This window comes from Gorilla gorilla, chromosome 6 (genome assembly GCF_029281585.2).
Source record: "Gorilla gorilla gorilla isolate KB3781 chromosome 6, NHGRI_mGorGor1-v2.1_pri, whole genome shotgun sequence".
NCBI lineage: Eukaryota > Metazoa > Chordata > Mammalia > Primates > Hominidae > Gorilla > Gorilla gorilla.
Window position 1 is genome coordinate 86,018,905 of NC_073230.2, and position 25,238 is coordinate 86,044,142.

Consider the following 25,238-nt stretch of genomic DNA (forward strand, 5'->3'; position numbering starts at 1 on the left):
CGGGGTGGAGGCGGGGCCGGGGGATCCCGCGCGACCGGCGGAAGGAGGGAGGGGGCCGCGCTCGGCGCCCCGGCCGGGCCACTGGGCCACAGGCCACGCGGCCACGCAGTCCGAGCGGGAGCCGAGCCGGGCGGGGCGAGGGCAGCTCCGGTGAGTGTGGCGGCGCGGGGGCCTGGCGCGGGGAGCGGGGTCCCTGCGGCTGGGGGGGCCGGAATTGGACCGGGGACGCTCGGCGGGGAAGGGGACGACTGTAGGCTGCCCGGGCGCGGTCACTACCCATCCGGGGTTGGTGACCTCCACCCCGCGGGATCCCTGGCGGGGTGCGGCGCCCAGAGGATCAGGGTCGGGGGCGCAGCCGGTTCCGGACACCGGGGCGTCCCTGGGGGAGGGACAGGGATGCAGCCTAGAGCCCCTGGGAGGCCCCCTCCCAGTGCGCCTGCTGGAGAGAGACACTCGCCATTGCCGGTGCCCCAGATGCTTAGAGGAAGTCAAACTCCAAGACCGCCCTCTGGAAATGTGTCCAATAGGCCAGCCAGGAAGAAAAGCTCATCTCTAGAGAGGGGATCGCGTTGTTCTACAAGACCTGTTTTCTCTGACTGCTCATTAAAGCAAAAAAAAAAAAAAAGCAACCCCACAAGGTTCAGTCCCGGAGCATCCTCTAGGGTCTGTGCCACCTGACAGAAGTACAGGGCTCCATCCTGCCCCACCCCACCCCCTTCCTGGGATCCAGTGTGAGGCCCAGACTCTGTCCCTCCCCCTGGGCCACCGGGCCTGGCACACACAGTTGGCATTGGGAACATAAAGGATGAATTTGAACCCCCTCCTGGGCTGCTCCTTCGAGACCTGGAGACCTGTCTCAAGACCCAGCTCCAGGCAGACAGACATCGTTTCCTCCACAACCCCACCCACTCTGGGGACATCTGCAGGGCCTCACCGATGGGGCATGGGAGGCCTGGCGGCTCCCAGGAAGCCACCCTCAGCCCTCACTGCCCTGAGCTCTTCACCTCCACTCTCAGACCTGAGCCCAGCCCACCCTTACTGATGGGGCATCCCTCTTGTTCACCCTTCCTTCCTTTGGAGGCCACCAGGCTCTCCCTTGCATCCCACTCCTGCCAGTTGGCCAGCCATTTCCCTGGGTTGAACTGTGGTCCCAAACCAGAATGATCTAGCAGTGCCCAGACCGTTCCACTCACCAATTTCTTCCATTCTCCTGTGGCTGGACGCCCAGTCATGCTGCCCAGACCCTCTGGCTCATTCCACAGCCCCAGGCTCCAAGTGTCTTCCACCCACATCTCCCTGCCCCCTCCACCCCCCAGGTGGCAGCCAGTCTTCCCTCCATATCTCCTGGACAAGGAGAGCCACCTCACATGTACACCTGGAGTGGCCTTCCCGTCTCTCGGAATCCTTCCATGCAGGAAGCATCTTGTCTTTGAGGAAAGGTCCCTCTTTTTTGAAATTCTTTTTAGAGGGCAGGCGCAGTGGTTCATGCCTGTAATCTCAGCACTTTGGGAGGCCAAGGTGGGCAGATCACTTGAGCTCAGGAGTTCTAGACCAGCCTGGCCAACATAGCAAAACCCTGTCTCTACCAAAAATACCAAAAATTAGCCAGGTATGGTGGCACACACATGTAGTCCCAGCTACTCGGGTGGTTGAGGCGGGAGGATCGCTTGAGCCTGGGAGGTAGAATTTGCAGGGAGCTGAGATTGTGCCACTGCACTCCAGCCTTGGTAACACAGCAGGACCCCATGTCAAAAAAAATTATTTTTAGAGACAGCGTCTTACTCTGTTGCCTAGGCTGGTCTCCAGCTCCTGGCCGCAGGTGATCCTCCCACCTTGGCCTCACAAAACACTGGGATTACAGGCATGAGGCACTTTGGCATGCAAAGGGCCGCTCTGTCCCCTCCCCGGTGTTACCTGCAAGCACCTTTTCCTGGCCTTGGTGTGAGGCAGCCAGTCCTCTGCTCCCTGCCTTCCATTGAAGCCTTTAGCTCAGTGGATGAGGATTGCCCCCACCTCTTTTTTTTTTTTTTTTTTTTTTTTTGAGATGGAGTCTCGCGCTGTTGCCCAGGCTGGAGTGCAGTGCTGTGCTCTCGGCTCACTGCAACCTCTGCCACCACACCCAGCTATTTTTTTTTTTTTAAGACAGAGTCTCACTGTGTCACCCAGGCTGGAGTGCCGTGGTACGATCTCAGCTCACTGCAACCTCCGCCTCCTGGGATCAGGCAATTCTCCTGCCTCAGCCTCCTGAGTAGCTGGGATTACAGGCGCTCACCACCACGCCCAGTTACTTTTTGTATTTTTAGAAGAGACAGGTTTCCACCATGTTGTCCAGGCTACTCTCGAACTCCTGACCTCTAGTGATCCGCCCACCTCAGCCTCCCAAAGATGACAGGTGTGAGCTACTGCTCCTGACCCACATCCCCTTATCTTGCTCCCCTACTGGGAGGCCATGAATTCTGGCCTCTTTCATCTTGGATCTTTAAGTACCAAGTGCGCTAAGCACCTGTGTGATGGAGGAGGGAGGACGGAGGGAGCAAAGGTTAGCGTCTCACCCCTCCAGTCTCTGTATACTGCGGTCATCAGACCTGCATGCTCAATTCTGTTAACTATGGGGGTGGGGGGAGAGGAAAAATGCAGTTTCCAAATTACAGCATTTTCTATTATGTGGAGCTAACCTACGGATTGCAGTGTTTCTCTGAATTCTCCCCAAGGGAAGGAACGTCCCAGGGATGGAAGTGCTTGGATGCGGTGCTGCTGGCTGCGGATGTGCGCAAGGAGATGGGACGGAGAGCCTGAGTTGGCGTTCGTATAAATGACCTGGTAATTGGCATCCCCTGGCAGGAATAGCACAGAACTGTTCCCAGAGGTCTTGTTGGCTAGGGAAGGCTGTGGCTTTGTAGCCTTGTTGAGAACAAAGGGAAAGGCGACACTGTTTTCCACCTCCAGCACATTCCTGCGTAATTTCCAAATTGGGGCATTTTCAATTATGGGGGGCTCGACTCTGGCATGGATGGACTAAGTTTGGGGCATTTCCTCAGCTGCTGACCCTGTTAAGCACTCCCCACTCCACCCGTCCACCCCAGCCATGCTCCCTGGGACCTAGAAACACGGATCTGTGTGTAACAGCCTGACGTAGACTTTCCGTGGGGCCTCTGTGGGCCTGGACATAGAAGTTACTCTTTTCGTTTCTTTTTTTTCTTTTCTTTTCTTTTTTTGAGATGGAATCCTGCTCTGTCACCCAGGCTGGAGTGCAGTGGCGCAATCTTGGCTCACTGCAACCTCCGCCTCCTGGGTTCAAGCGATTCTCTTGCCTCAGCCTCCCGAGTAGCCGGGATTACAGGAGCCCGCCACCACACCTGGCTAATTTTTGTATTTTTAGTGGAGACAGGGTTTCACCATGTTGGCCAGGCTGGAAAAGTCACTCTTTTTGATGCCAAGTAAACCACAAGATGCCTGTGCCCTTGAAGCACGCCCTGCAGATTAATTAGAACTGGATCCTGGCGTGTGGCCGAGCAGCCCAGCTCCTTCGGACACACGCGACCGCCAATCCCCTACTTAGTGGAGATTTAGGTTTAAATTCACAAATCTTGACAGATCTGTCCTTCTGATGTTTAATCCGTGTTAGTCAAACCAGATGTTTACCAGGTGTGAGTCCAGGCATCTCCGCCGTCTGTTTCTCCTTAAAATGTGGTCATGTGAGTTGGTGGATTTCATTTTTCATCTTGCTAAAAGTTTGCCTTGTAGCTTGGATGTGGCTTTAGTTACGTAAGTCCAATATTTTTCTTAGGGTGAACTGTACTGATCAAAATTTAAGTTGAAGGCCAGGTGCGGTGGCTCACACCTGTAATCCCATCACTTTGGGAGGCTGAGGCGGGGGGATCACCTGAGCTCCGGACTTCAAGACCAGGCTGGCCAACATGGCGAAACCCTGTCTCTACTAAAAATATAAAAATTAGCCAGGCATGGTGGCGCATGCCTGTAATCCCAGCTACTCGGGAGGCTGAGGCAGGAGAACGGCTTCAACCCAGGAGGCGGAGGTTGCAGTGAGCCGAAATTGCGCCACTTCACTCCAGCCTGGGTGACAGAGCGAGACTCTGTCTCAAAAAATAAATAAATTTAGAAAATAATAAAATGTAAGTTGGATCTGTGAAACTAGCAGCTACTTGGAAATGTTTATTCCATGGCTGGCACCTGGATGTTGGAAGAAGTCTTTCGTCTTCAGATGCATTATCTTATTCAAAAGCCCTAGAGGTGAGGCCGGGTGCAGTGGCCCACACGTGTAATCCCAGCACTTTGGGAGGTGTAAGAGGGAGGATCACTTGAGGCTAGGAGTTCAAGACCAGCCTGGGCAATATAGTGAGATTCCCGTCTCTAGGAAAAATTAAAACATTAGCAGGCATGGTCCTGTGCTTGTGGTCCTAGCTCCTCAGAAGGCTGAGGCAGAAGCTTCCCTTGAACCTAGGAGTTCGAGGCTGCAGTGAGCTGTGATCGTACCACTGCACTCCAGCCTGGGCAACAGAATGAGACTCTGTCTCTATTTTTAAAAAAAGTAGGCTGGACGCGGTGGGTCACACCTGTAATCCCAGCACTTTGGGAGGCTGAGGCAGGTGGATCACCTGAGGTCAGGAGTTCGAGACCAGCCTGGCCAACATGGTGAAACTCCATCTCTACTAGGAATACAAAAATTAGCCAGGTATGGTGGCGGGTGTCTGTAGTCCCAGGTACTTGGGAGGCTGAGGCAGGAGAATCGCTTGAAGCCGGGAGTCAGAGATTGCACCACTGCACTCCAGCCTGGGCAACTTGGCGAGACTGTCTCAAAAAAATATATCAAATAAAATAAAATAAAAATAAATAAAAAGTCCTATAGGTGGAAATATCCCCATTCTCACGATGAAAGAGCCAGGTCAGAAAGGTCAGCTGTCATGCTCAGAATCACACAGTAGAGTCAAATCCAGGTTTCATAACTTTAGGTCCTGGAAGGCTGGGCGCGGTGGCACATATCTGTAATCCCAGCAGTTTGGGAGGCTGAGGCAGGCAGATCACTTGAGGTCAGGAGTTCGAGACCAGCCTGGCCAACATGATGAAACCCCGTCTCTACTAAAAATACAAAAATTAGCCAGGCGTGGTGGCGGACACCTATAATCCCAGCTACTCAGGAGACTGAAGCAGGAGAATTGCTTGAACCTAGGAGCTGGAGTTTCCAATGAGGTGAGATTGCCCCACTGCACTCCAGCCTGGACGACAGAGTGAGACACTGTCTCAAAAACAAACAAACAAAGAAACATAACTTTAGGTCCTGGGCACTTTCTAAACCCCTGGGCTCTGGCATGGGCTGTATATGGCAGCCTCTGTAGGTTGAATGGGCTTGGAGTCTAGCTCTTCCAGGCCGCAGTAACCTAGGATGTCTGAGCATGTCTCTCTCCCACCCTTAGCCTGGCTCCCACCATGAGTGCTGAGCTCAACGTGCCTATCGACCCCTCTGCTCCTGCCTGCCCTGAGCCCGGCCACAAGGGCATGGATTACCGGGACTGGGTCCGCCGCAGCTACCTGGAACTGGTCACCTCTAACCACCACTCGGTACAGGCCCTGTCGTGGCGGAAGCTCTACCTGAGCAGGGCCAAGCTGAAGGCCTCCAGCAGGACCTCCGCCCTCCTCTCCGGCTTTGCCATGGTGAGTGTGGGCGCCAGGTGAGGAGCACACTGGTCAGATGGGCTTTGCTAACTGAGGTCCCGGGATGCCTCAGGGACCAGAGCCTTCCCTCCAGTCTCTGGCAGCCAGGATGGACCAGTAGGAAGCATCCACCCAAGTCCCAGCTGCTCTAAGAGGACGACTCTATCAGTGCGAGTGGGGGCGCTGGGAGTTGCCAGGGGCTCCCAGCTCTAGAATCTTCAGAAAGCCCACTCTGTCCTGTTCACATCAAGTATTTGCTTAGCAAGGAGGGAGGTTGGTGCGGGGTAATTACAGTAACTCAGGTTCTGTGACTCACACCTGTAATCCCAGCACTTTGGGAGGCCAAGGTGGGAGGATAGCTTGAGGCCAGGAGTTTGAGACCAGCTTGGGCAACACAGGGAGACCCCTGTCTTTACAAAAATAAAATAAATAATTAGCCGGACGTGGTGGCGTGCACCTATAGCCCCAGCTACTTGGGAGGCTGAGGCAGGAGGATCACTTGAGTCTAGGAGGTGGAGGCCTCAATGAGTTATGGCCACACGACTGCACTCCAGCCTGGACGTCAGAGTGAGACCCCATCTCTAAAAAGAAAAAATAAAATTTATTTATTTATTTTGGCCAGGCGTGTTGGCTCACACCTGTAATCCTAACACTTTGGGAGGCCGAGGTGAGTGGATCACTTGAGATCAGGAATTCGAGACCAGCCTGGCCAACATGGTGAAACACCGTCTCTACTAAAAGTACAAAAAAATTAGCTGGGTATGGTGGCAGGCGCCTGTAATCCCAGCTACTTGGGAGGCTGAGACACAAGAATCGCTTGAACCTGGGAGGCCAGAGGTTGCAGTGAGCCAAGGTCACGCCACTATACTCCAGCTGGTCAAGAGTGAGACTTTGTCTTGAAATAAATAGATTAATTAATTAAAAAGATAAAATCAAATCAAATCGCTGCATGGTACAGGGTTTCCTGAAGAAAGGCGCCCATGTCTGCCCCGTCTCAGGCACCACCCAAAAGTTTGGAACTCTCAGGGATCTCTGAGCAGGGCCTCAGAGATTGATTGGGGTTGGATCAGTTTAGCCCAGTTAGCGATGCAGACGTTCCTGGAATCTGGCCTCCAGGGTGACAAAGGAGAGCTTTTGGCCTGGCTCCCAGCGGCCGCCTTCCTTCTGAGTCATCCCCTAGGACAAGAGTCAGTTTCCAACAAAGCTGCGGCTCTGACAAGGGGCCCATCTCCTGTTGACTCCAAAGCCGCTGACCCACACCCCTGGAGGGAATTGTCCCAGAGGTTAAGGACTCACAGTGAGGACACAACAGTGTGCTCACAGGTCCTATTGGGTGGAAGTGATTTATTTGTTTTTTGTTTTGTTTTTAGAGACAGGGTCCCACTCTGTTGCCCAGGCTGGAGAGGGCGGTGGTGTGATCATGGCTCACTGCAGCCTCTACCTCCTGAGCTCAAGCCATCCTCCTGCCTCAGTCTCCTGAGTAGCTGGAATTATAGGCACGTGCCACCATGCCTGGCTAATTTTTTTTTTCTTTTTTCAGAGACAAGTTCTCTGCTCTGTTGCCTAGGCTGGAGTGCGGGGGTGCAATCATGGCTCACTGCAGTCTTGAACTCTCAAGTGATTTTCCCACCTCGGCCTCCCAAAGTGCTAGCATTGCACCTTGTCCAGCCTGTTTCCTTATGTGAAAACAATTATTGTTTTTGTTTTTGTTTTTGTTTTGAGATGGAGTCTTGGTCTGTCACCCAGGCTGGAGTGCAGTGGTGTGATTTCAGCTCACTGCAGCCTCTGCCTCCTGGATTCAAGCGATTCTCCTGCCTCAGCCTTTCGAGTAGCTGGGACTACAGGCACACGTCACCACGCCCGGCTAATTTTGATATTCTTAGTGGAGATGGGGTTTCACCATGTTGGCCAGGCTGGGCTTGAACTCCTGACCTCAGGTGATCCGCCACCCTCGGCCTCCCAAAGTGCTGGGATTACAGGCAGGAGCCACCGTGCCCGGCCTCTATTGTTTTTCTGTAGGCCGGAGCCTCAATTGTTAGATTGATGGTGCAATTTAAAAGAAAAAGCTGGCTGGGCATGGTGGCTCATGCCTGTAATCCCAGCACTTTGGGAGGCTAAGGCGGGCAGATCACCTGGTCAGGAGTTCGAGACCAGCCTGGCCAACATGGTGACACCCTGTCTCTACTAAAAATACAAAAATTAGCTGGACGTGGCGGCAGATGCCTGTAATCCCAGCTACTCCAGAGGCTGAGACGGAGAATTGCTTGAACCCGGGAGGCGGAAGTTGCACTGAGCCGAGATTGCATCACTGCACTCCAGCCTGGGCCATAGAGCGAGACTGCATCTCAAAAAAAACAAAAAAAACAAAAAAAACAAAAAAACAAAAAACAAAAAAACAAAAAAACAGAGGTGGCTCTTGCTATGTTGTCCAGGCTGGTTTTTTTTTTTCTTTAATTATTGTTATTTTGTTCTTCACCTTATACCAAGGGAGAAATATTGTTGTTTCATTTTGTTTTTTTCCCCCAAGTATTTTTGACCCGCGGTTGGTTGAATCTGCAGATGTGGAACTCATAGATACAGAGCACTAGCTGCAGTGGGAAGCAAGTGAACCATCTGGCGTGGAGCTGAGCCTCGGGGGAGCCGCAGTGCACCTGCTTGATTAGATTAGCATAGCGCCATCCGGTCAGATTGTTCTTCACACTGCAGGGCAGCCTGGGAAAAATAAGTGACAAATACAGATCATCAGAAACTGTAGCTGAGTCGGGGCAGGGCCTTGGGAACAGGCAAAGGTACAGATTGCTGGGTAGAGTTCGCCCTTTATAGTGTGTCTTCCCTCATTAGAATTGCAAAGCTGTTCCTTTGTCTAGCAACACGTGCTTATGCCTAACCTGAAGCTTAGTTCTTGATGCGTATTCTTCCCCCAACACAGAGAACCAGTGATCCGAGGCCCCACCTCATAAAACCTCTGCATAGGCCAGGCGGGGTGGCTCACGCCTGTAATCCCAGCACTTTGGGAGGCTGAGGTGGGCGGATCACTTGAGGTCGGGAGTTCCAGATCAGCCTGGCCAACATGGGGAAACCCTGTCCCTACTAAAAATATGAAAAGGAGGGCCGGGCGCCATGGTTCACGCCTGTAATCCCAGCACTTTGGGAGGCCATGGTGAGCACATCACTTGAGGTCAGGAGTTGGAGACCAGCCTGGCCGATCTGGTGAAACACTGTCTCTACTAAAAATACAAGAATTAGGCTGAGCGCAGTGGCTCACACCTGTAATCTGAGCACTTTGGGAGGCCGAGGCGGGCGGATCACGAGGTCAGGAAATGGAGACCATCCTGGCTAACACGGTGAAACCCCATCTCTACTAAAAATACAAAAATCAGCCGTGCGTGGTGGCACACGCCTGTAGTCCCAGCTACTCGGGAGGCTGAGGCACGAGAATCACTTGAACCCGGGAGGCAAAGGTTGCAGTGAGCCAAGATTGCTCTACTGCACTCCAGCCTCGGTGGCAGAGCAGGACTCTGTCTCAAAAAACAAAAAAACAAAAATTAGCCAGGCGTGGTGGCTGGCACCTGTAACCCCAGCTTCTCGGGAGGCTGAAGTGGGAGGATCACTTGAACCCGGAAAGGGGAAGTTGGAGTGAGCCGAGAACATGCCACTGCACTCCACCCTGGGCAACAGAGAGGAAGACTCCGTCTCAAAAAATATATATATATATTAGCCGTGGTGGCGCATGCCTGTAGTCCCAGCTACTGGGGAGACTGAGGAAGGAGAATCACTTGAACCCGGGAAGCAGAGGTTGCAGTGAGCTGAGACAGCGCCACTGCACTCCAGCCTGGGCAACAGAGCAAGACTCTGTCTCAATAAAAAAAAAAAAATTTAATTTAAATTAAAAAAATTCTGCATAAACACAGTGAAAAATTGCCTTCTTTTTTCTTCTTCTTTTTTTTTTTTTTTTTAATAGAGATGGGGTCTCGTTTTGTTGCCTGGGCTGGTCTTGAACTCCTGGGCTTAAGTGATCTCCCGCCTCAGCTTCCCAAAGTGCTGAGATCACAGGTGTGAGCCACCTCACTCAGCCCCTTTTCTCGTTTTTTTTTTTTTTTTTGAGACGGAATCTTGCGCTGTCTGTCGCCCAGGCTGGAGTGCAGTGGCGCGATCTCGGCTCACTGCAAGCTCCGTCTTCCGGGTTCACGCCATTCTCCTGCCTCAGCCTCCCGAGTAGCTGGGACTACAGGCACCCGCTTTTCTCCTTTTAAGGTGGAACAAAACCACTTTTTGCAAGCCCTGCCCCCTACCTCATAATCATCTTTATTTCCTGTCTTGGAGGCCTCTGTGGTTTGTAATATTTGTCACTTCGGCCATTTCCTTTGAGGTGACCATAGCCAACCCAGGGCCACACTGAGAAAAACCACCCCTCAGCCCATGTTCCGTGGCTACTGGTTTTTGGATACGTTTCACAAGGGCCCCAACTGTATTACTGCTGAGTTGCTTTTCGGCTCTGGTCCACTAGGACTGCCATGTCTTCTTTTTTCTTTTTTGAGATGTAGTCTCGCTCTGTCTCCCAGGCTGGAGCACAATGGCACGATCTTGGTCACTGCAACCTTTGCGTCCCGGGTTCAAGAGATTCTCCTGCCTCAGCCTCCTGAGTAGTTGGGATTACAGGCGCCCACCACCACGCCCAGCTAATTTTTGTATTTTTAGTAGAGATGGGGTTTTGCCATGTTGGTCAGGCTGGTCTCGAACTCCTGACCTCAGGTGATCCGCCCACCTCGGCCTCCCAAAGTGCTGGGATTACAGGCACCCGGCCATATCTTCTTTTATCTAGGAAGTGTTCCCTCACCACTGAAAGTGAGGTGAAGAAATGAGCTGCTAAGAGGTGGCAGTTGCTGAAGGACATTATGAAATCTTCATATATATTATTATTTTTTTTACTTTATTTTTTCCCCAGACAGGATATCGCTCCATTGCCCAGGCTGGGGTGCAGTGGTACATTCATAGCTCACTGCAGCCTCTAACTCCGGGGCCCAGCCTTGTGAGTTATTTTTTTATTTTATTTTATTTTATTTATTTATTTTTTTGTGGCAGGGTCTCACTCTGTCCCCCAGGCTGGAGTGCAGTGGCATGATCTCAGCTCACTGAAACCTCTGCCCGCCGGATTCAAGCGATTCTCCTGCCTCAGCCTCCCGAGTAGCTGGGATTACAGGCACGAGCCACCATGCCCGGTTCATTTTTGTATTTTTCACAGAGAAAGAGTTTTGCCATATTGGCCAGGCTGGTCTCCAACTCCTGACCTCAAGTGATCCGCCCCGCCCCCGCCCCCCACCCTCCGGCCTCTTAAAGTGCTGGGATTACAGGCATGAGCCACCGCACCTGGCCTGAGTTGTTTTTTTTTCTTTAAACAGGGATGGCTTAGGTCTAGGAGGGAAACAGTGGGTAGAGGAACCTTCCCCAGGCTTCTTCTTTTTTTTTTTTTTTTTTGAGACAGAGTCCCGCTCTGTCACCTAGGCTGGAGTGCAGTGGCATGATCTCCGTTCACTGCAACCTCTGCTTCCTGGGTTCAAGTGATTCTCCTGCCTCAGCTTCCTGAGTAGCTGGGATTACAGATGCCCACCACCATGTCCAGCTAATTTTTTGTATTTTTAGTAAAGACGGGGTTTCACCATGCGGGCCAGGCTGGTCTTGAACTCCTGACCTCAAGTGATCCACCCACCTCGGCCTCCCAAAGTGCTGGGATTACAGGCGTGAGCCACTGCGCCTGGCTGACCTCACATTTCAAGACACCAAGCAGAGCCTGCCGTTCCTTGGTTTGTTCGTTTTAGACTATACCTGCTGTAACCTCTGACTATGGTTGATGATTTTGCTTCCTTAGCAGACCCAGCCATGCCTCCTTTCCACAGCTTCCCTCCTCACCCTCGGCCTCACTTCCGTCACCTTTCCTGAGCTTTAGAGATGCCGGCTCTCACTGGGCTTTTGGCCTCTGCTGAGGAGGCACCATGTGGTCTGTCTGAGGCCGTCCAGGTGTGCAGCTCTGAGTCTGGGGACTCTCCGCACTTTCAGTTGTTCTGTTTTAAAAGGTCAGTTTCCGTTTTTTTTTGTTTTTTTTTTTTTTTTTTTGTCAAGATGGGCTCTCACTATGTTGCCCAGGCTGGTCTCAAACTCCTGGGCTCAAGCGATCCTCCTGCCTCTGCCTCCCAAAGTGCTGGGATTACAGGCATGAATCATCGTGCCTGGTCAGTTTTTACCTTTTGAAAGGTCAGTTTCCTTTTTTTGTAGAGACGAGGTCTCACTCTGTCACCCGGGCTGAAGTGTAGTGGTGTGATCATAGCTCACTGCAGCCTGTTATCTCCCGGGTTCAGGCGATCCTCCCACCTCAGTCTCCTCAGTAGCTGGGACTACAGGCATGTGCCACCATGCCCGGCTAATTTTGTATTTTTTATAGAGACAGGGTCTCCTTCTGTCCCCCAGGCTGGAGTGCAGTGGTGCGATCGGGGCTCCCAGCAGCCTGGAATTCCTGGCCTCAAGTGATCTTCCTGCCTCAACCTCCCAAACCACTGGGATTACAGGCATGAACCATTGTACCCAGCCAGTTTTTCACTTCTTTCTTTTGTTTCCTTCCTTCCTTCCTCCCTCCCTCCCTTTTCTCTTTCTTTTCTTTCTTTTCCTTCTTTCTTTTTCTTTTCTTTCTCTCTCTTTCTTTCTTTCCTTTCTTTTCTTTCTTTAACTTTCGTGGCTTGTTTTGTTTTGAGACAGTCTCACTGTGTCACCCAGGCTGGAGTGCAGTGGTGAAATCTTGCCTCACTGCAACCCCCACCTCCCAGGTTCAAGTGATTCTCCTGCCTCAGCCTCCCGAGTAGCTGGGATTACAAGTGCCCGCCACCACGCCCGGCTGCTTTTTGTATTTTTAGTAGAGACAGGGTTTCACCATGTTGGCCAGGCTGGTCTCCAGCTCCTGGCCTCAAGTGATCCACCAGCCTCGGCCTCTCAAAGTGCTGGGATTATAGGTGTGAGCCACCATGCTGGCCTCTTCTGTACTGTTGAGATGTTTTTCTCAGTGCAGGCTTCTTTAGATAATTAGAACAAAGGAAAACGTGAAACATTTGATCAGTGAGGAGGTTGCCCTCTGGTCTTCCAGGGCCCAGAACATGGGTGAGTCCTGCCAGCAGGCAAGCCCATGGCTACCCTGTCCCTCGAACCTGGCCCAGCCCCTGCTCTGCCTGGTAGGTGGCCCTGGTGGGGCCATACCTTGCCCTCTCCACACCCAGCACCACTCGTCTGCTGTCCCCGCAGGTGGCCATGGTGGAGGTGCAGCTGGAGACGCAGTACCAGTACCCGCGGCCGCTGCTGATTGCCTTCAGCGCCTGCACCACGGTGCTGGTGGCCGTGCACCTGTTCGCCCTCCTCATCAGCACCTGCATCCTGCCCAACGTGGAGGCCGTGAGCAACATCCACAACCTGAACTCCATCAGCGAGTCCCCGCACGAGCGCATGCACCCCTACATCGAGCTGGCCTGGGGCTTCTCCACCGTGCTCGGCATCCTACTCTTCCTGGCCGAGGTGGTGCTGCTCTGCTGGATCAAGTTCCTCCCCGTGGATGCCCGGCGCCAGCCTGGCCCCCCACCTGGCCCTGGGAGTCACACGGGCTGGCAGGCCGCCCTGGTGTCCACCATCATCATGGTGCCCGTGGGCCTCATCTTCGTGGTCTTCACCATCCACTTCTACCGCTCCCTGGTGCGCCACAAAACGGAGCGCCACAACCGCGAGATCGAGGAGCTCCACAAGCTCAAGGTCCAGCTGGATGGGCATGAGCGCAGCCTGCAGGTCTTATGAGGCGCCGAGGGCCGGGGCTGGGAACGGCCCTGTGCCCGGGAGTCCGCAGAGGCGGGGATTTGTCAGATGCAGACATTTTGCAAGGCTGCCGGGTAGTTCAAGACCAAAGTTTTCCTCTTGTCTTAATACCATAAGGACCGGATGACTTCTCCTGAGATAGAACCGTTTGGTTCAATGAGGGACTGTGTTGCTAAGAGCGTTGGGGGCAAAGCCAGGCTGGTTCCTTGGCCTCGGGGTTTCCTGGGTCGGGGACACAGTGAAGAGGCTCCAGCGGGACCTGCCCATCAGTCCTGGGCCAGGAGGGGCTCCAAGCAGCACCCAGTGGTCCGGGGGAGTCTCAGACCCGGCATGTGTGGCTGGCAGACCTGGGAGAGCCAGGGCAGGGTTTTGCGTTCAGAGAAGGATTTCCCCAGAGACCCGTGGTGGACTTCATGGGTGCTGAGTGGCCCGTGTGACAGTGATGACACGAAGGCTTCAGCGTTTGAGTGGGTGCAGGTGCACGCCAGGGCTTGGTGCTTCCCTGCCTGGCCCTGGAGGGAGCTGGGTGGCCTGGCTTCAGGGGAAGACAGGAGCCAGGACACATGTCAGCCCAGCAGGTGTGGGGGGTGCTGCAGCCCTCGGCAGTGGGGTCAGGCCCTGGGGGATGTTTCCAATGGTGGGCAGCCTGGCCAGGCCGGAGGAGACATGTTCACGGGCATCTATCAGATGCCCCCTTGAGGAGGCTGAGTTATTTGAGGGCTGCTGCAAAGTACGCTAGGCTCAAATTCTCTTTTCCCAGCCAGAGCCCTGGCCACACGGACTCAGTGGGGCCACCGGGGTGGGGAAAGGACCCCTCGCCCACCCCCCGCAGCCACTGGCCTCCAGCTCTCGGCCACAGAATGGCCTCTAAGGCTGACTCAGCCGCTCCCCTGGGCTGTGGCAGCAGGAGGCGGGGGCTCTGGCTCAGGCCCCGGAGCCTGTGCAGCTTGCCCGTGGCCCTAGGCAGCGAGGGGACAGCCTGGGGGACTTCCTGCCTAGGCAAGGTCATTGGTCGGGCCTGGCCTGTGGATAGTGGGGCCAGGGGCCAGCCCAGGCCAAATGAGTGCCCTCCTTGTTATGACACCAAGTGACTACAAGGGAGGCAAGACCCCTCCAGGCCTCTCAGCCGACACTGGGTCCCACCACACACAGTGACCGTGCTGTGCAGTGCAGGTTCTGGCCTTTTCCTTGAAGGCATCTGGTAGACCCGAAGCCACGCTCTTGGGCCGCACATGCACGCCGCAGCACCAGCTGCCCTGAGCTGCTTGTACAACCAACCACCTTTCCCCTCTTCTCCAGCTGTAACGTGGAGAGTCAGCCATGCCTTGTCTTTTGTTCTCATAAATAGTCACTGGGGCCGGGCGCAGTGACTCACGCCTGTAATCCCAGCACTTTGGGAGGCCGAGGTGGGCGGATCACTTGAGGTCAGGAGTTCGAGACCAGCCTGGCCAACATGGTGAAACCCTGTCTCTACTAAAAAAATACAGAAAATTAGCCGGGCGTGGTGGCGGGCGCCTGTAGCCCCAGCTACTTGGGAGGCTGAGGCGGGAGAATGGCAATGGCGTGAACCCGGGAGGCAGAGCTTGCAGTGAGCTGAGATGGCGCCACTGCACTCCAGCCTGGGTGACAGAGCCAGACTCCATCTCAAAAAAAAAAAAAAAAAATTAGCCGGGCGTGATGGCGGGCACCTGTAGTCCCAGCTACTCAGGAGGCTGAGGCAAGAGAATCACTTGAACCCAGGAGGCAGAGGTTGCAGTGAGCTGAGATCACGCCATTGCACTACAGCCTGGGCAACAAGAGCGAAACTTTGTCTAAAAAAAAAAAAAAAAAAAAAAAAATCACTGGGCTTCTTCATGCTCTGATCACATCTCTTGTAAAAGCTTAAGTTCTCTCCGGGGTCCGGGTTGGCCATGCCGTGGAATTCTGGGTGGCCTGGCTGGGGTCTCTGGAAATGTGGCTGCAGCAGAGAACAGAGACCCTGACACGCAGTTCCCCGTGCTGAGGGGCCCTAGGGGAGTCACACCAAGGGTTCCCACGAGAAATATGTGGCATCCCCGGGGGCCGGAGAAGAGCCCCGTGTCTTCTGAGGGGTTTGTCCTTTGTGTCCCCTACAGACATTTGTCTGCGACCTTTGCCCTCCAGCATGTATGTACTTTCCTGCAGCCTGTAGAAACGCCTCTTACGGTTTAATATGTGTTCGCTTTGCTAAAGAATATCAACATCAGCCAGGCGAGGTGGGGCACGCCTGTCATCCCAGCACTTTGGGAGGCTGAGGTGGGAGGATCACGTGGGCCCAGGGGTGCGAGACCAGCCTGGGCAACATAGCGAGACCCCATCTCTAAAAAAATTATTTTAAATTAGCCAGGCCGGGTGCAATGGCTCGCGCCCGTAATCTTAGCACTCTGGGAGGCCGAGGCAGGCGGATCACTTGAGATCAGGACTTTAAGACCAGCCTCGGCAACAACATGGTGAAACCATCTCTAGCAAAAATACAAAAAATTAGCCGGGTATGGTGGCGGGTACCTGTAATCCCAGCTACTCAGGAGGCTGAGGCAAGAGAATCGCTTGAACGCAGGAGGCAGAGGTTGCAGTGAGCTGAGATCGTGCCACTGCACTCCAGCCTGGACAACAGAGCAAAACTCTGTCTCAAAAAATAATAAATAAAAATAAATTAGCTGGGCGTGGTGGTGCATGCCTGTAGTTCCAGCTACTTGGGAGGCTGAGGTGGGAGGATTGCTTGAGCCTGGGAAGTAGAGGCTGCAGTGAACTATGACTGTGCTAGTGGCCGGGCACAGTGGCTCACGCCTATAATCCCAGCACTTTGGGAGGCCAAAGCAGGTGGATCACTTGAGGTCAGGAGTTCGAGACCAGCCTGGCCAACATGGTGAAACTCTGTGTCTACTAAAAATACAAAAAATTAGCTGGGCGTGGTGGCGCTTGCCTGTAGTCCCAGCTACTTGGGAGGCTGAGGCAGGAGAATCGCTTGAACCCAGAAGGCAGAGGTAGCGGTGAGCCAAGATGGTGCCACTGCACTCCAGCCTGGGCGACAGAGGGTGACTCCTCAAAAAAAAGAAAAATAGCTAAAATATGATTGTGCCACTGCACTCCAGCCTGGGTGACAGAGTGAGACCCTGTCTCTAAAAAAAAAAAAAAAAAAAGAAAAAAGAATGTCAGCATGTCAGCGTTCCTCCAAGGAGTGGCTTTGGGTCAAGAAGACAGGCTGGCTCTCCTAAACAAACGGCTCCCCACGGCTGGGAGAGGCAGCAGGCCCTTACTCTGGCCTGAGTCTTTTGGGAGGGGCCCTGCTGGGCCTTCTCCTGCCGCCTACCTTCCTGGACCATCTGTGCCCCTGCCCACGCAGTACCACACTCCCCAGACTGTGGAACGCATCTCCAGTGCCATCTGGGGGCCAGTTACTGTACCTGGTCCCCAGGCAGAGCTCTTGGCCTGGCAGCATCCAGGCAGGTATTAAGTGCCCAGTGATGGTGGCACATGGGTGGGGACGGAGACACATCCAAGTCTAGCCCTCTGATTAGGAGGACGACAGTCTTGGAATTTCTTGTTCTCTTTCTCCTAGGGTTCTCGTTCTCCCAGCTCCAGCCTTTCTAGTTTCGAGGCATGAGGCAAACCATTGCTGTGGGAATAGCAGTGACCATGGGTAGGGCCATGGTGGCCGAGAGAGGAAACCTCAGGGTCACCCCAGAGCCTGTGGGGAGACAGAGGGTGAGCTGTTGTTGGAGCTGCAGAAACGCCTTGAAGGGCAGCATGGGCGATGAGGAATGCCATTGCAGCCTAGAAATTCGGTTTCTGGAGGTTTAGCCTGATTTTGAAGAGTATTTAAGAACAGAGGGCTCCAGACCAGGTGTGGTGGCTCACATCTGTAATCCCAGCACTTTGGGAGGCAGAGGTGGGCGGATCGCCTGAGATCAGGAGTTCGAGACCAGCCTGGCCCACATGGTGAAACCCTATCTCTACTAAAAATACAAAAACTAGCCAGGCATAGTGACACACGCCTGTAATCCCAGCTGCTCGGGAGGCAGAGGCAGGAGAATGGCGTGAACCCGGGAGGCGGAGGTTGCAGTGAGCCGAGATCACGCCACTGCACTCCAGCCTGGGTAACAGAGCAAGACTCTGTCTCAAAAAAAAAAAAAAAAAAACAACAGGGGCCTCTGCCTCAGTTTGCCCGCGAGCCAGCCAGGGCCCATCCTAATTTGGAGCACAGTCTTCCCGGTGCCTAGACATGCCAAGGCCCCTCCCACGTGGGACACCCTCTCCATTTAGTACCTGACCACCTGTTTCAAAACGCAGGTGTTTCTGGTTTAGAAACTTGGAAGGCGGAATGTGTTTTCGCGTCTTCTAGGAAGGGTCTGCTGAGGACCAGACCACATAAGCCTGAGTGGATCCTGACTCAGCTGCAGCCCTTACCTGCCTTGTGCTGATGATCTATGCATGGCGTTATGTAGATCACGTGCGGCAGAGACAGCCACTGTCCTGTGTGCGGGTTTTTAAAACAGCTGCCCTGGATGAAACGGAATAAACCAGTGACGCTATTCAAAGTCTTTCTGTTCTTGGGGGACGCTGTGGGCAGAGGGGATAAATTGCAGCCCCTGGCCCTCCCGTGGCATCTGCTGAGTGGGGGACCCACATCGTGGCCTGAAAAACTTCTCCTGGAGCGCCCTCTGGCCTCCTGTCGCTGGTCACTGGCCAGCGTCCTCCCAGGCTGCCCCGGCAAGGAGGCGTGGACATCTCTAGAATGGAGGCAGGGTACTCGTGTCCAGACACGCCGCCATGGGGCTCCACCCCGAGAGCGCAGGGTGCCTCTGCCTGGCGCTTCCCCTCCCAGACAGGGCCCTCTCTTTCCAGAAACAAAAGAAGGGGCAGCCCCAGAGGGTGGCTGAGCGACAACAGAGCCCACCTGGACAGGGTCAGCTTGGAGTTCCCCCCAGTCCCTTCAGGAGAGGAGCCACCAGAGCACTGGTCACCTCAGTACATTCTCCAGCCCCAAGTCCCTGTGGGGCAGCAGGAACAGGTGGGTCCCTCCTGCGGGCTGGTGGCACTGCTAAGGAAGCACCAAGACAGCCTTTTTTTTATTTGAGACAGAGTCGCTCTGTCACCCAAGCTGGAATGCGGTGGCATGATCTTGGCTCACTGCAACCTCCTCCTCCCGGGTTCAAGCGATCTTGTGCCTCAGCCTCCCAAATAGCTGGGATTACAGGCACGCACCACCATGCTTGGCTAATTTTTGTATTTTTAGTAGAGACGGGGTTTCACCATGTTGGCCAGGCTGGTCTCGAACTCATGACCTCGTGATCTGCCCACCTTGGCCTCCCAAAGTGCTGGGATTACAGGTGTGAGCCACCTTGCTCAGCTTATATTTATAGATTTATTTTAGAGACAGGGTCGGGCTCTATTGCCCAGGCCAGAGCTGGAGTGCAGTGGTGCAATCATAGCTCTCTGCAGGCTCCAGCTTCTGGGCGCAAGCAATCCTCCCACCTCAGTCTCCCGAGTAGCTGGGACTACAGGCGCACACTACCATGCCCAGCTAACGTTTTTTTGTAGAGATGGGATCTTGCTATGTTGCCCAGTCTGGTCTTGAACTTCTGGCCTCAAGCGACCCTCCTGCCTTGGCCTCCCAAAGTGCTGGGATTACAGGTGTGAGCCACCATGCCTGGCCCATTCTGTTTTTTGTCGGCCACTGAGGTAGAGGCCCTCTTCTAGGAAAGAATTTCTGTTTGTTTTGTTTTGTTTTGTTTTTTTGAAACAGTCTCTCTCTGTCTCCCAGGCTGGAGTGCAGTGGCGTGATCTCAGCTCGCTGCAACCTCCACTTCCCGGGTTCAAGCAATTCTTCTGCCAAGCTGGGACTACAGGCATGCACCACCACCATGCCCTGCTAATTTTTGTTGTTGTTGTTGGTTTTTGAGATAGAGTTTCGCTCTTGTTGCCCAGGCTGGAGTGCAGTGGCACGATCTCAGCTCACCGCAACCTCCGCCTCCCAGGTTCAAGCAATTATCTTGCCTCAGCCTCCCAAGTAGCTAGGATTACAGGCATGCGCCACCACACCTGGCTTATTTTTGTATTTTTAGTAGAGATGGGGTTTCTCCATGTTAGCCAGGCTGGTCTCGAACTCCCGACCTCAGATGATCCGCCTGCCTCAGCCTCCCAAAGTGCTGGGGTTACATGTGTGAGCCACCACACCCAGCCTTTCTTTTTGCATTTTTAATAGAGACTGAGTTTCATCACACTGGCCAGGCTGGTTTCGAACTCCTGGCCTCAAGTGATCCGCTGGCCTCAGCCTCCCAAAGTGCTGGATTACAGACATGAGCCACCGTGCCAGGCCTTGTTAATATTTTTAACTCTGGCACTTCACCCTAGAGGCTGCTAGGAATCAGGTGTGCCAAGCAACTGGCACCACTCCATGGAAAGCGTCTAGGGCAGTGCCTTGGTTCTGCCAATCCTGAGAAGCCAGGCTGCCCCTTGGGCTGGGCAGTGGCCTCAGTACCGAGCCCCAGGCCAGCAAGCCCACAAGCCTCGAGAAAGACTGCACTTCCGGTGGAGGCTGCAGTTCCTTAAAGGGAAAATCTGCCCCACCCCTGTCAAGGGCAGGACACAAGTCACTGGCATTGAAGGACCCACTCCACACCCAGCAGATCATCGACGCAGACTTTTTTTTTCCCAGATAGAGTCTCACTCTGTCGTCCAGGCTGGACTGCAATGGTGTGATCTTGGCTCACTGTAACCTCCGCCTCCCGGGCTCAAGTGATTCTCCTGCCTCAGCCTCTTGAGTAGCTAGGATTACAGGCGCCCACCATCACGCCTGGCTAATTTTTGTATTTTTAGTAGAGACGGGGTTTTGCCATGTTGGCCAGGCTGGTCTTGAACTCCTGACCTCAAGTGATCCTCCTGCCTCAGCCTCCCAAAGTGCTGGGATTATAGGCGTGAGCCACCTCGTCCGGCCCAAGACTTTTTGCCTCAGATGCTGCAGAGCCCTGGTGAGGCCCAGGAGGGCAAGGCCCAGACAGGAGCCGAAACCCATGTAGAACCTGCCAACCTGCAGCTCACACCTGTAATCCCAGCACTTTGGGAGGCTGAGGTGGGCGGATCACTTGAGCCAAGGAGTTCGAGACCAGCCTGGGCAACATTACGAGACCCTGTCTCTACAAAAATACAAAAATCACCTGGGCTTGGTGGCGCATGCCTGTAGTCCCAGCTACTGGGGAGGCTGAGGTGGGAGAATCATCTGAGCCCAGGGAGGTTGAGACTGCAGTGAGCCAAGATTGTGCCACTGCACTCCAGCCTGGGTAAAATAAGTGAGACCACGTCTCAACCCCTTTTGCAGCCCGTCTGTGGACCACCCACCTATGGGTACTGTGGGATGGGGGACAGGCCGGCTTAACACAAATCGAGGCAGGAATAACCCCAGAGAATGGGCTTTGCATGGAGCTTGGCCCCTGTCCCTGCCTGTGAGGGAGGACCAGACTCGGCCTCACCACCTGCCACTCTGAGCAAACAGGCAACGGTGTTTCCTGAACATCTTTCCGAAGCGGCTGAGGGATGTCAGCTGAGCCCCCGCTGGGCCTGCTCTGGAGCGGGATGTCTCCAGAAGCCGCCCTTGGAGCAGGCACTTCCCTATTTGGGCGTGTCCCAGTCCCATGCCTCACCGTCCCCTTGCTTGAAGCTCCAAGAGCATGAGAGTGGGCGGCCTGGTCTGCTGAGGAAAGTGTGCTGATGGATGCGGAAATGGCCACTCCAAACACGGGTAAGCAGACGTTACCCTGCAGGCGGTGGCTCCTGGGGCCCAGCCCTGCAGAAACACATGGGGCAGGCTGGGCAGAGGGGCTCACACCCGTTATTCCCAGCGCTTTGGGAGGCTGAGGCGGGAGGATCGCTTGAGCCCAGGAGTTTGAGACCAGCCTGGGCAACATAGCAAGACTCTATCTCCACTAAAAATCAAAACAAAACAATTAGCTGGGTATGGTGGCACACGCCTGTAGTTCCAGCTACTGGGGAGGTTGAGGGGGAGGATCACTTGAGCCCAGGAGTTCAAGGCTGCAGTGAGCCATGATTGCGCCACTGCACTCCAGCCTGGGCAACAGAGCAAGACCCTGCCCTGCCGCCTGAAAGAAAGAAAGAAGGAAAGAGAAAGAGAAAGGAAAAGAAAAAGGAAACATACGAGGCTATGGGGCAGTGTACGGGGGCCAGGCTGTGGCAGAAGCATCCCAGCGTGGCCTTCTCCAGCCCCATCCTGGTTGGGTAAGGTGTCGCCGTGGGTCTTCGTGTCACAGCTTCAAGGACAGACCCAACTCTGGTATCACCAACTTAACAGGTAATGGAGTTTCCTAAAGTGTGCTCTGCAGGAGTGCTGGAAGGGCCAGCATGGAAGGACCCCAGGGAGGGAGATTTCTTTGCTCCACAGCATCCCCAAGCCTCACGAGGCCTCTCCCCTCCAAGTCTCTCTGTGCATCGTTCTCCAGATGTTGGAGCATCCTGCAGGGGCCAGCCCAGCCTGTCAGGGGCAGAGACCCTGCACTGGCCCCCTCGAGAGTGGACCCCTGGGCTGGCTTATCTGCTTCAGTGCAGTGAGGATCAGCTGGAGCTCCGACCTGACTCACATCTGGATGCGCAGTGAGGGGCCCGTTGGGGCCGTGATACTGGGAGGAAGCCAGGCTCTGTGCTCTTGCTCCAAGTGAGTTGACCAGGGAGCTGAAGTTAAGGTGGCCTGGGAGCCACGTCCTCCCACCTAGCGGCTGGGCTCTCACAGCCACTAGAAACCCATCAGCCTTTCCCCTGGGTCTATGCGGGGCTCTTCAGCCCTCCTGGGAGCTCAGTGGCTGGGACGCTGCTTTACAGACAGTGCATGGCTCTGCCACCTGACAGCTCCCAGAGGGTTCTGGGGGTGACCGTAAAGAGTGGTGCTGGCCCTGAACCTTTCCTGTTCCCCTGGATTTAGTTCCCAGCAGGTGGTGAGGAACTGAACATTTTTGTCCCATAGTGGTGGGAGAGAGGGCTGGCCACATGGGTCCAGGCCACCCCTCAGCCTCCACAGCCTGCCCCGCACCCAGCCACAGGAACAGCAGAGCAGCTCCCCCATCCAGGTAAGCCCCCCGCCACAGCCCCATCACAAAGGAATAGCCTCCTGGTGTAGTGGGAGGTGAGGAGCTTTTTTTGTTTTCCTTTTATTTATTTTAGGGACAGGGTCTTGCTCTGTTGCCAAGTTAAGTGCAGTGGTATGATCATGAGCTCACTGCAGCCTTGACATGGTGGTAAAGCCATCCTCCCGCCTCAGCCTTTCGAGTAGCTGGGACTACAGGTGTGTGCCACCATGCCCAGACGCCCAGCTAATGTTTGTATTTTTTGTAGAGATGGGGGTCTCACTATGTTGCCCAGGCTGGCCTCAAGCAATCCTCCCACCTGAGCCCCGCAAAGTACTCGGATTACAGGTGTGAGTCACTGCGCCTGGCCGGGAGCTTTAATTTTTCCTACTTGTTAATAGTGTTATGGGGCTGGGAGGAGGCTCTCAGATTTCCCTGCCCTCCTCACATCCCCCAACCCCCCCGGGTGTGGGGGTGTCAAGCATGAGTCAGGCTGAGCCTGACTCTGAAGCTGTTCCCAGCTCTTTCGTCTAAACTTCAAATCTTCAACCAACTCTGTTCCCTAATCCAACACATTCCCCAAATGAAGGGACTGGACGGTGAGATATCGGGAAACCCCATGAAAATAGATGCATAATAAAGGTGAAAATCATTTAAAATGTTCCCATTTTTTTTTTTTTTTTTCAAAACAGTCTTGCTCTGTCACCGAGGCTGGAGTGCAGTGGCGTGATCTTGGCTCACTGCAACCTCTGCCTCCCAGGTTCAAGCAATTCTCCCACCTTAGCCTCCCGAGTAGCTGGGATTACAGGTGCGAGTCACCACACCCGGCTAATTTTTGTAGTTTTTGTAGAGACGGGTTTTCACCGTGTTGGCCAGGCTGGTCTCGAACTCCTGGCATCAAGTGATCCGCCCACCTCAGCCTCCCAAAGTGTTAGGATTACAGGCGTGAGCCACTGTGCCCGGCCCCCAGTATTTTTTAAGCTCAAATGATCCCATGTCCCCAAGACTGTGACAAACTAAATAACCAAAAAAGTGTGCCCACAGTCCAGGTGGAAGGGGGCTGCCTGGAGGTACGTTCCCATCAAAACCTGCTCCTGGGCAGGGCTCACACTGCTCACAGCATCAGGGGTCAGCCATCTTCTCTTGAAACCCCGTGAGTTGCAGGAGGCCCTGTTCTGTGCTCCTCATTTCAATCCCGGGATCAGTCAAGTCTGGAGCCAAGGAGGCGGTTCACACGGGTCTTCCCTGGAAGGAGAGGGCGATCCGCAGCAGTTCCTGGCCCAGCTCTTGCTGCCTCCCTCCAGGGCCAAACTCAGCCGACAGCTCCCGGAAAGTGACGCAGACGCGGCGGGCCTCGATGTGTCTGCGGTGGATGGCATGCTTCCACTGGTGCCGTGCCGCCCCGGTGAGGACCAGCAGGGAGCGGGCGGGTAAGGGGATGGCCACCTCCACCTCCTGGCATAGCACCGACCGGCTGGGTGCTATCACGCTGTCCACCAAGGCCTCCGGGGCAGCCGACGGGGCCGAGCAGAGGAGCAGGCTCCCGGGCGCCTCCCGACACATGGACAGCACGGTGGGGGACAGGAGGTTGAGGCTGACCAGCCGCTCCCCCCACAGCCAGGCGTCGTCCAGGTGGGGGTCGATGGCAGAGCCCCGCTCGGGGCAGTAGTCCAGGTTGCACTGCTCGACGGGCCGGAAGCCCTCCAGCCCCGGGTAGAGGCCCATCCTCCGCACCACCTCCCGGCTGAAGCTGGGGAGGCCGCAGAAGCTCTCGGTCTTTAGCTTCTGTTTCCGAAAGTTGACTTTGGGGCCATAGTCCTGAAGGATGAAGACAAAGAGGACATGAGGTGTCTGAGTTTACGAAGATGTCTACCACAGACTAGGTGGGAAGAATTCAGTCACAGTGACCCAGGCAAGCAAAAGCCCCCTGGCTTCATGGAGGTGAAGCAGGAGGAGGCAGACTCAAGGAGACAGAAGTGACAGCAAATGGCCAGGCATGGTGGTGCATGCCTGTAATCCCAGCGCTTTGGAAGGCTGAGGCGGAAGGAGCTCTTGAGGCCAGGAGTTTGAGACCAGTCTGGGCAACAAAGTGAGACCTCCTCTCTACAAGAAATTTAAAAATTAGGCTGGGCATGGTGGCTCACGCCTGTCATCCCAACACTTTGGGAGGCCCAGGCAGGTGGATCGTTTGAGCCCAGGAGTTCCAGACCAGCCTGGGCAACATAGCAAAACTCTGTCTCTAGTAACAAAACAAAAATTAGACAGATGTGGTGGCACAGGCCTTAGTCCCAGCTACTTAGGAGGCTGAGGTGAGAGAACTGTTGGAGCTCAGGAGGTTGAGGCTGCAGTGAGTGGAGACTGAGCCACCGTACTGCAGCTTGGGAGACAGAATGAGACACCCTGTCTCAAAATAATAATAATAATAATTATCTGGGCTTGGTGGCAGATGCCTTAGTTTCAGCTACTCAGGAGGCTGAGGTAGGAGGATTGCTAGAGCCTGGGGGGTCAAGGCTGCGGTGAGCCGATATCACATATTGCACTCCAGTCTGGGAGACAGAGCGAGACCCTGTCTCAAAAAAAAAAAAAAAACCTGTACACAAATGTTCACAACAGCCAAAAAGTGACAACGCCAATGTC

The 25,238-nt window shown here is 54.5% G+C and overlaps 2 protein-coding genes across 4 annotated transcripts in view; one reads left to right on the top strand and one right to left on the bottom strand.

The window, feature by feature from the left end:
• Positions 1–23,260, top strand: ORAI2 (ORAI calcium release-activated calcium modulator 2). Of its 3 annotated transcripts, none has more exons than XM_031012724.3 (4): positions 1–150; positions 2,712–2,820; positions 5,433–5,670; positions 12,955–23,260. In XM_031012724.3, exons 2-4 carry the CDS (start codon positions 2,813–2,815, stop codon positions 13,492–13,494), a joined length of 786 nt encoding a protein of 261 aa, XP_030868584.1. In that variant the 5' UTR covers positions 1–150; positions 2,712–2,812; the 3' UTR covers positions 13,495–23,260. The 3 variants fall into 3 exon arrangements, with proteins under 3 accessions (XP_030868584.1, XP_030868585.1, XP_030868586.1); XM_031012725.3 differs by having other exon boundaries at positions 10–150; positions 2,671–2,820; XM_031012726.3 differs by having other exon boundaries at positions 10–150; positions 2,689–2,820.
• The window catches only part of ALKBH4 (alkB homolog 4, lysine demethylase), an 8,071-nt gene continuing 6,083 nt past the window's right edge, over positions 23,251–25,238 (bottom strand). The window contains exon 3 of the mRNA XM_004045959.5: positions 23,251–24,419. Within this exon, the coding sequence (XP_004046007.1) occupies positions 23,832–24,419 (588 nt within the window). The 3' untranslated portion in view covers positions 23,251–23,831. The remainder of the gene's footprint in view (positions 24,420–25,238) is intronic.

What these genes read in the sequence shown, in the direction of transcription:
- ORAI2 (XM_031012724.3), top strand. An exon ending in TCCTCTCCGGCTTTGCCATG is followed by an intron (nt 5,671 to 12,954) that starts GTGAGTGTGGGC and finishes CTGTCCCCGCAG; the next exon opens with GTGGCCATGGTGGAGGTGCA.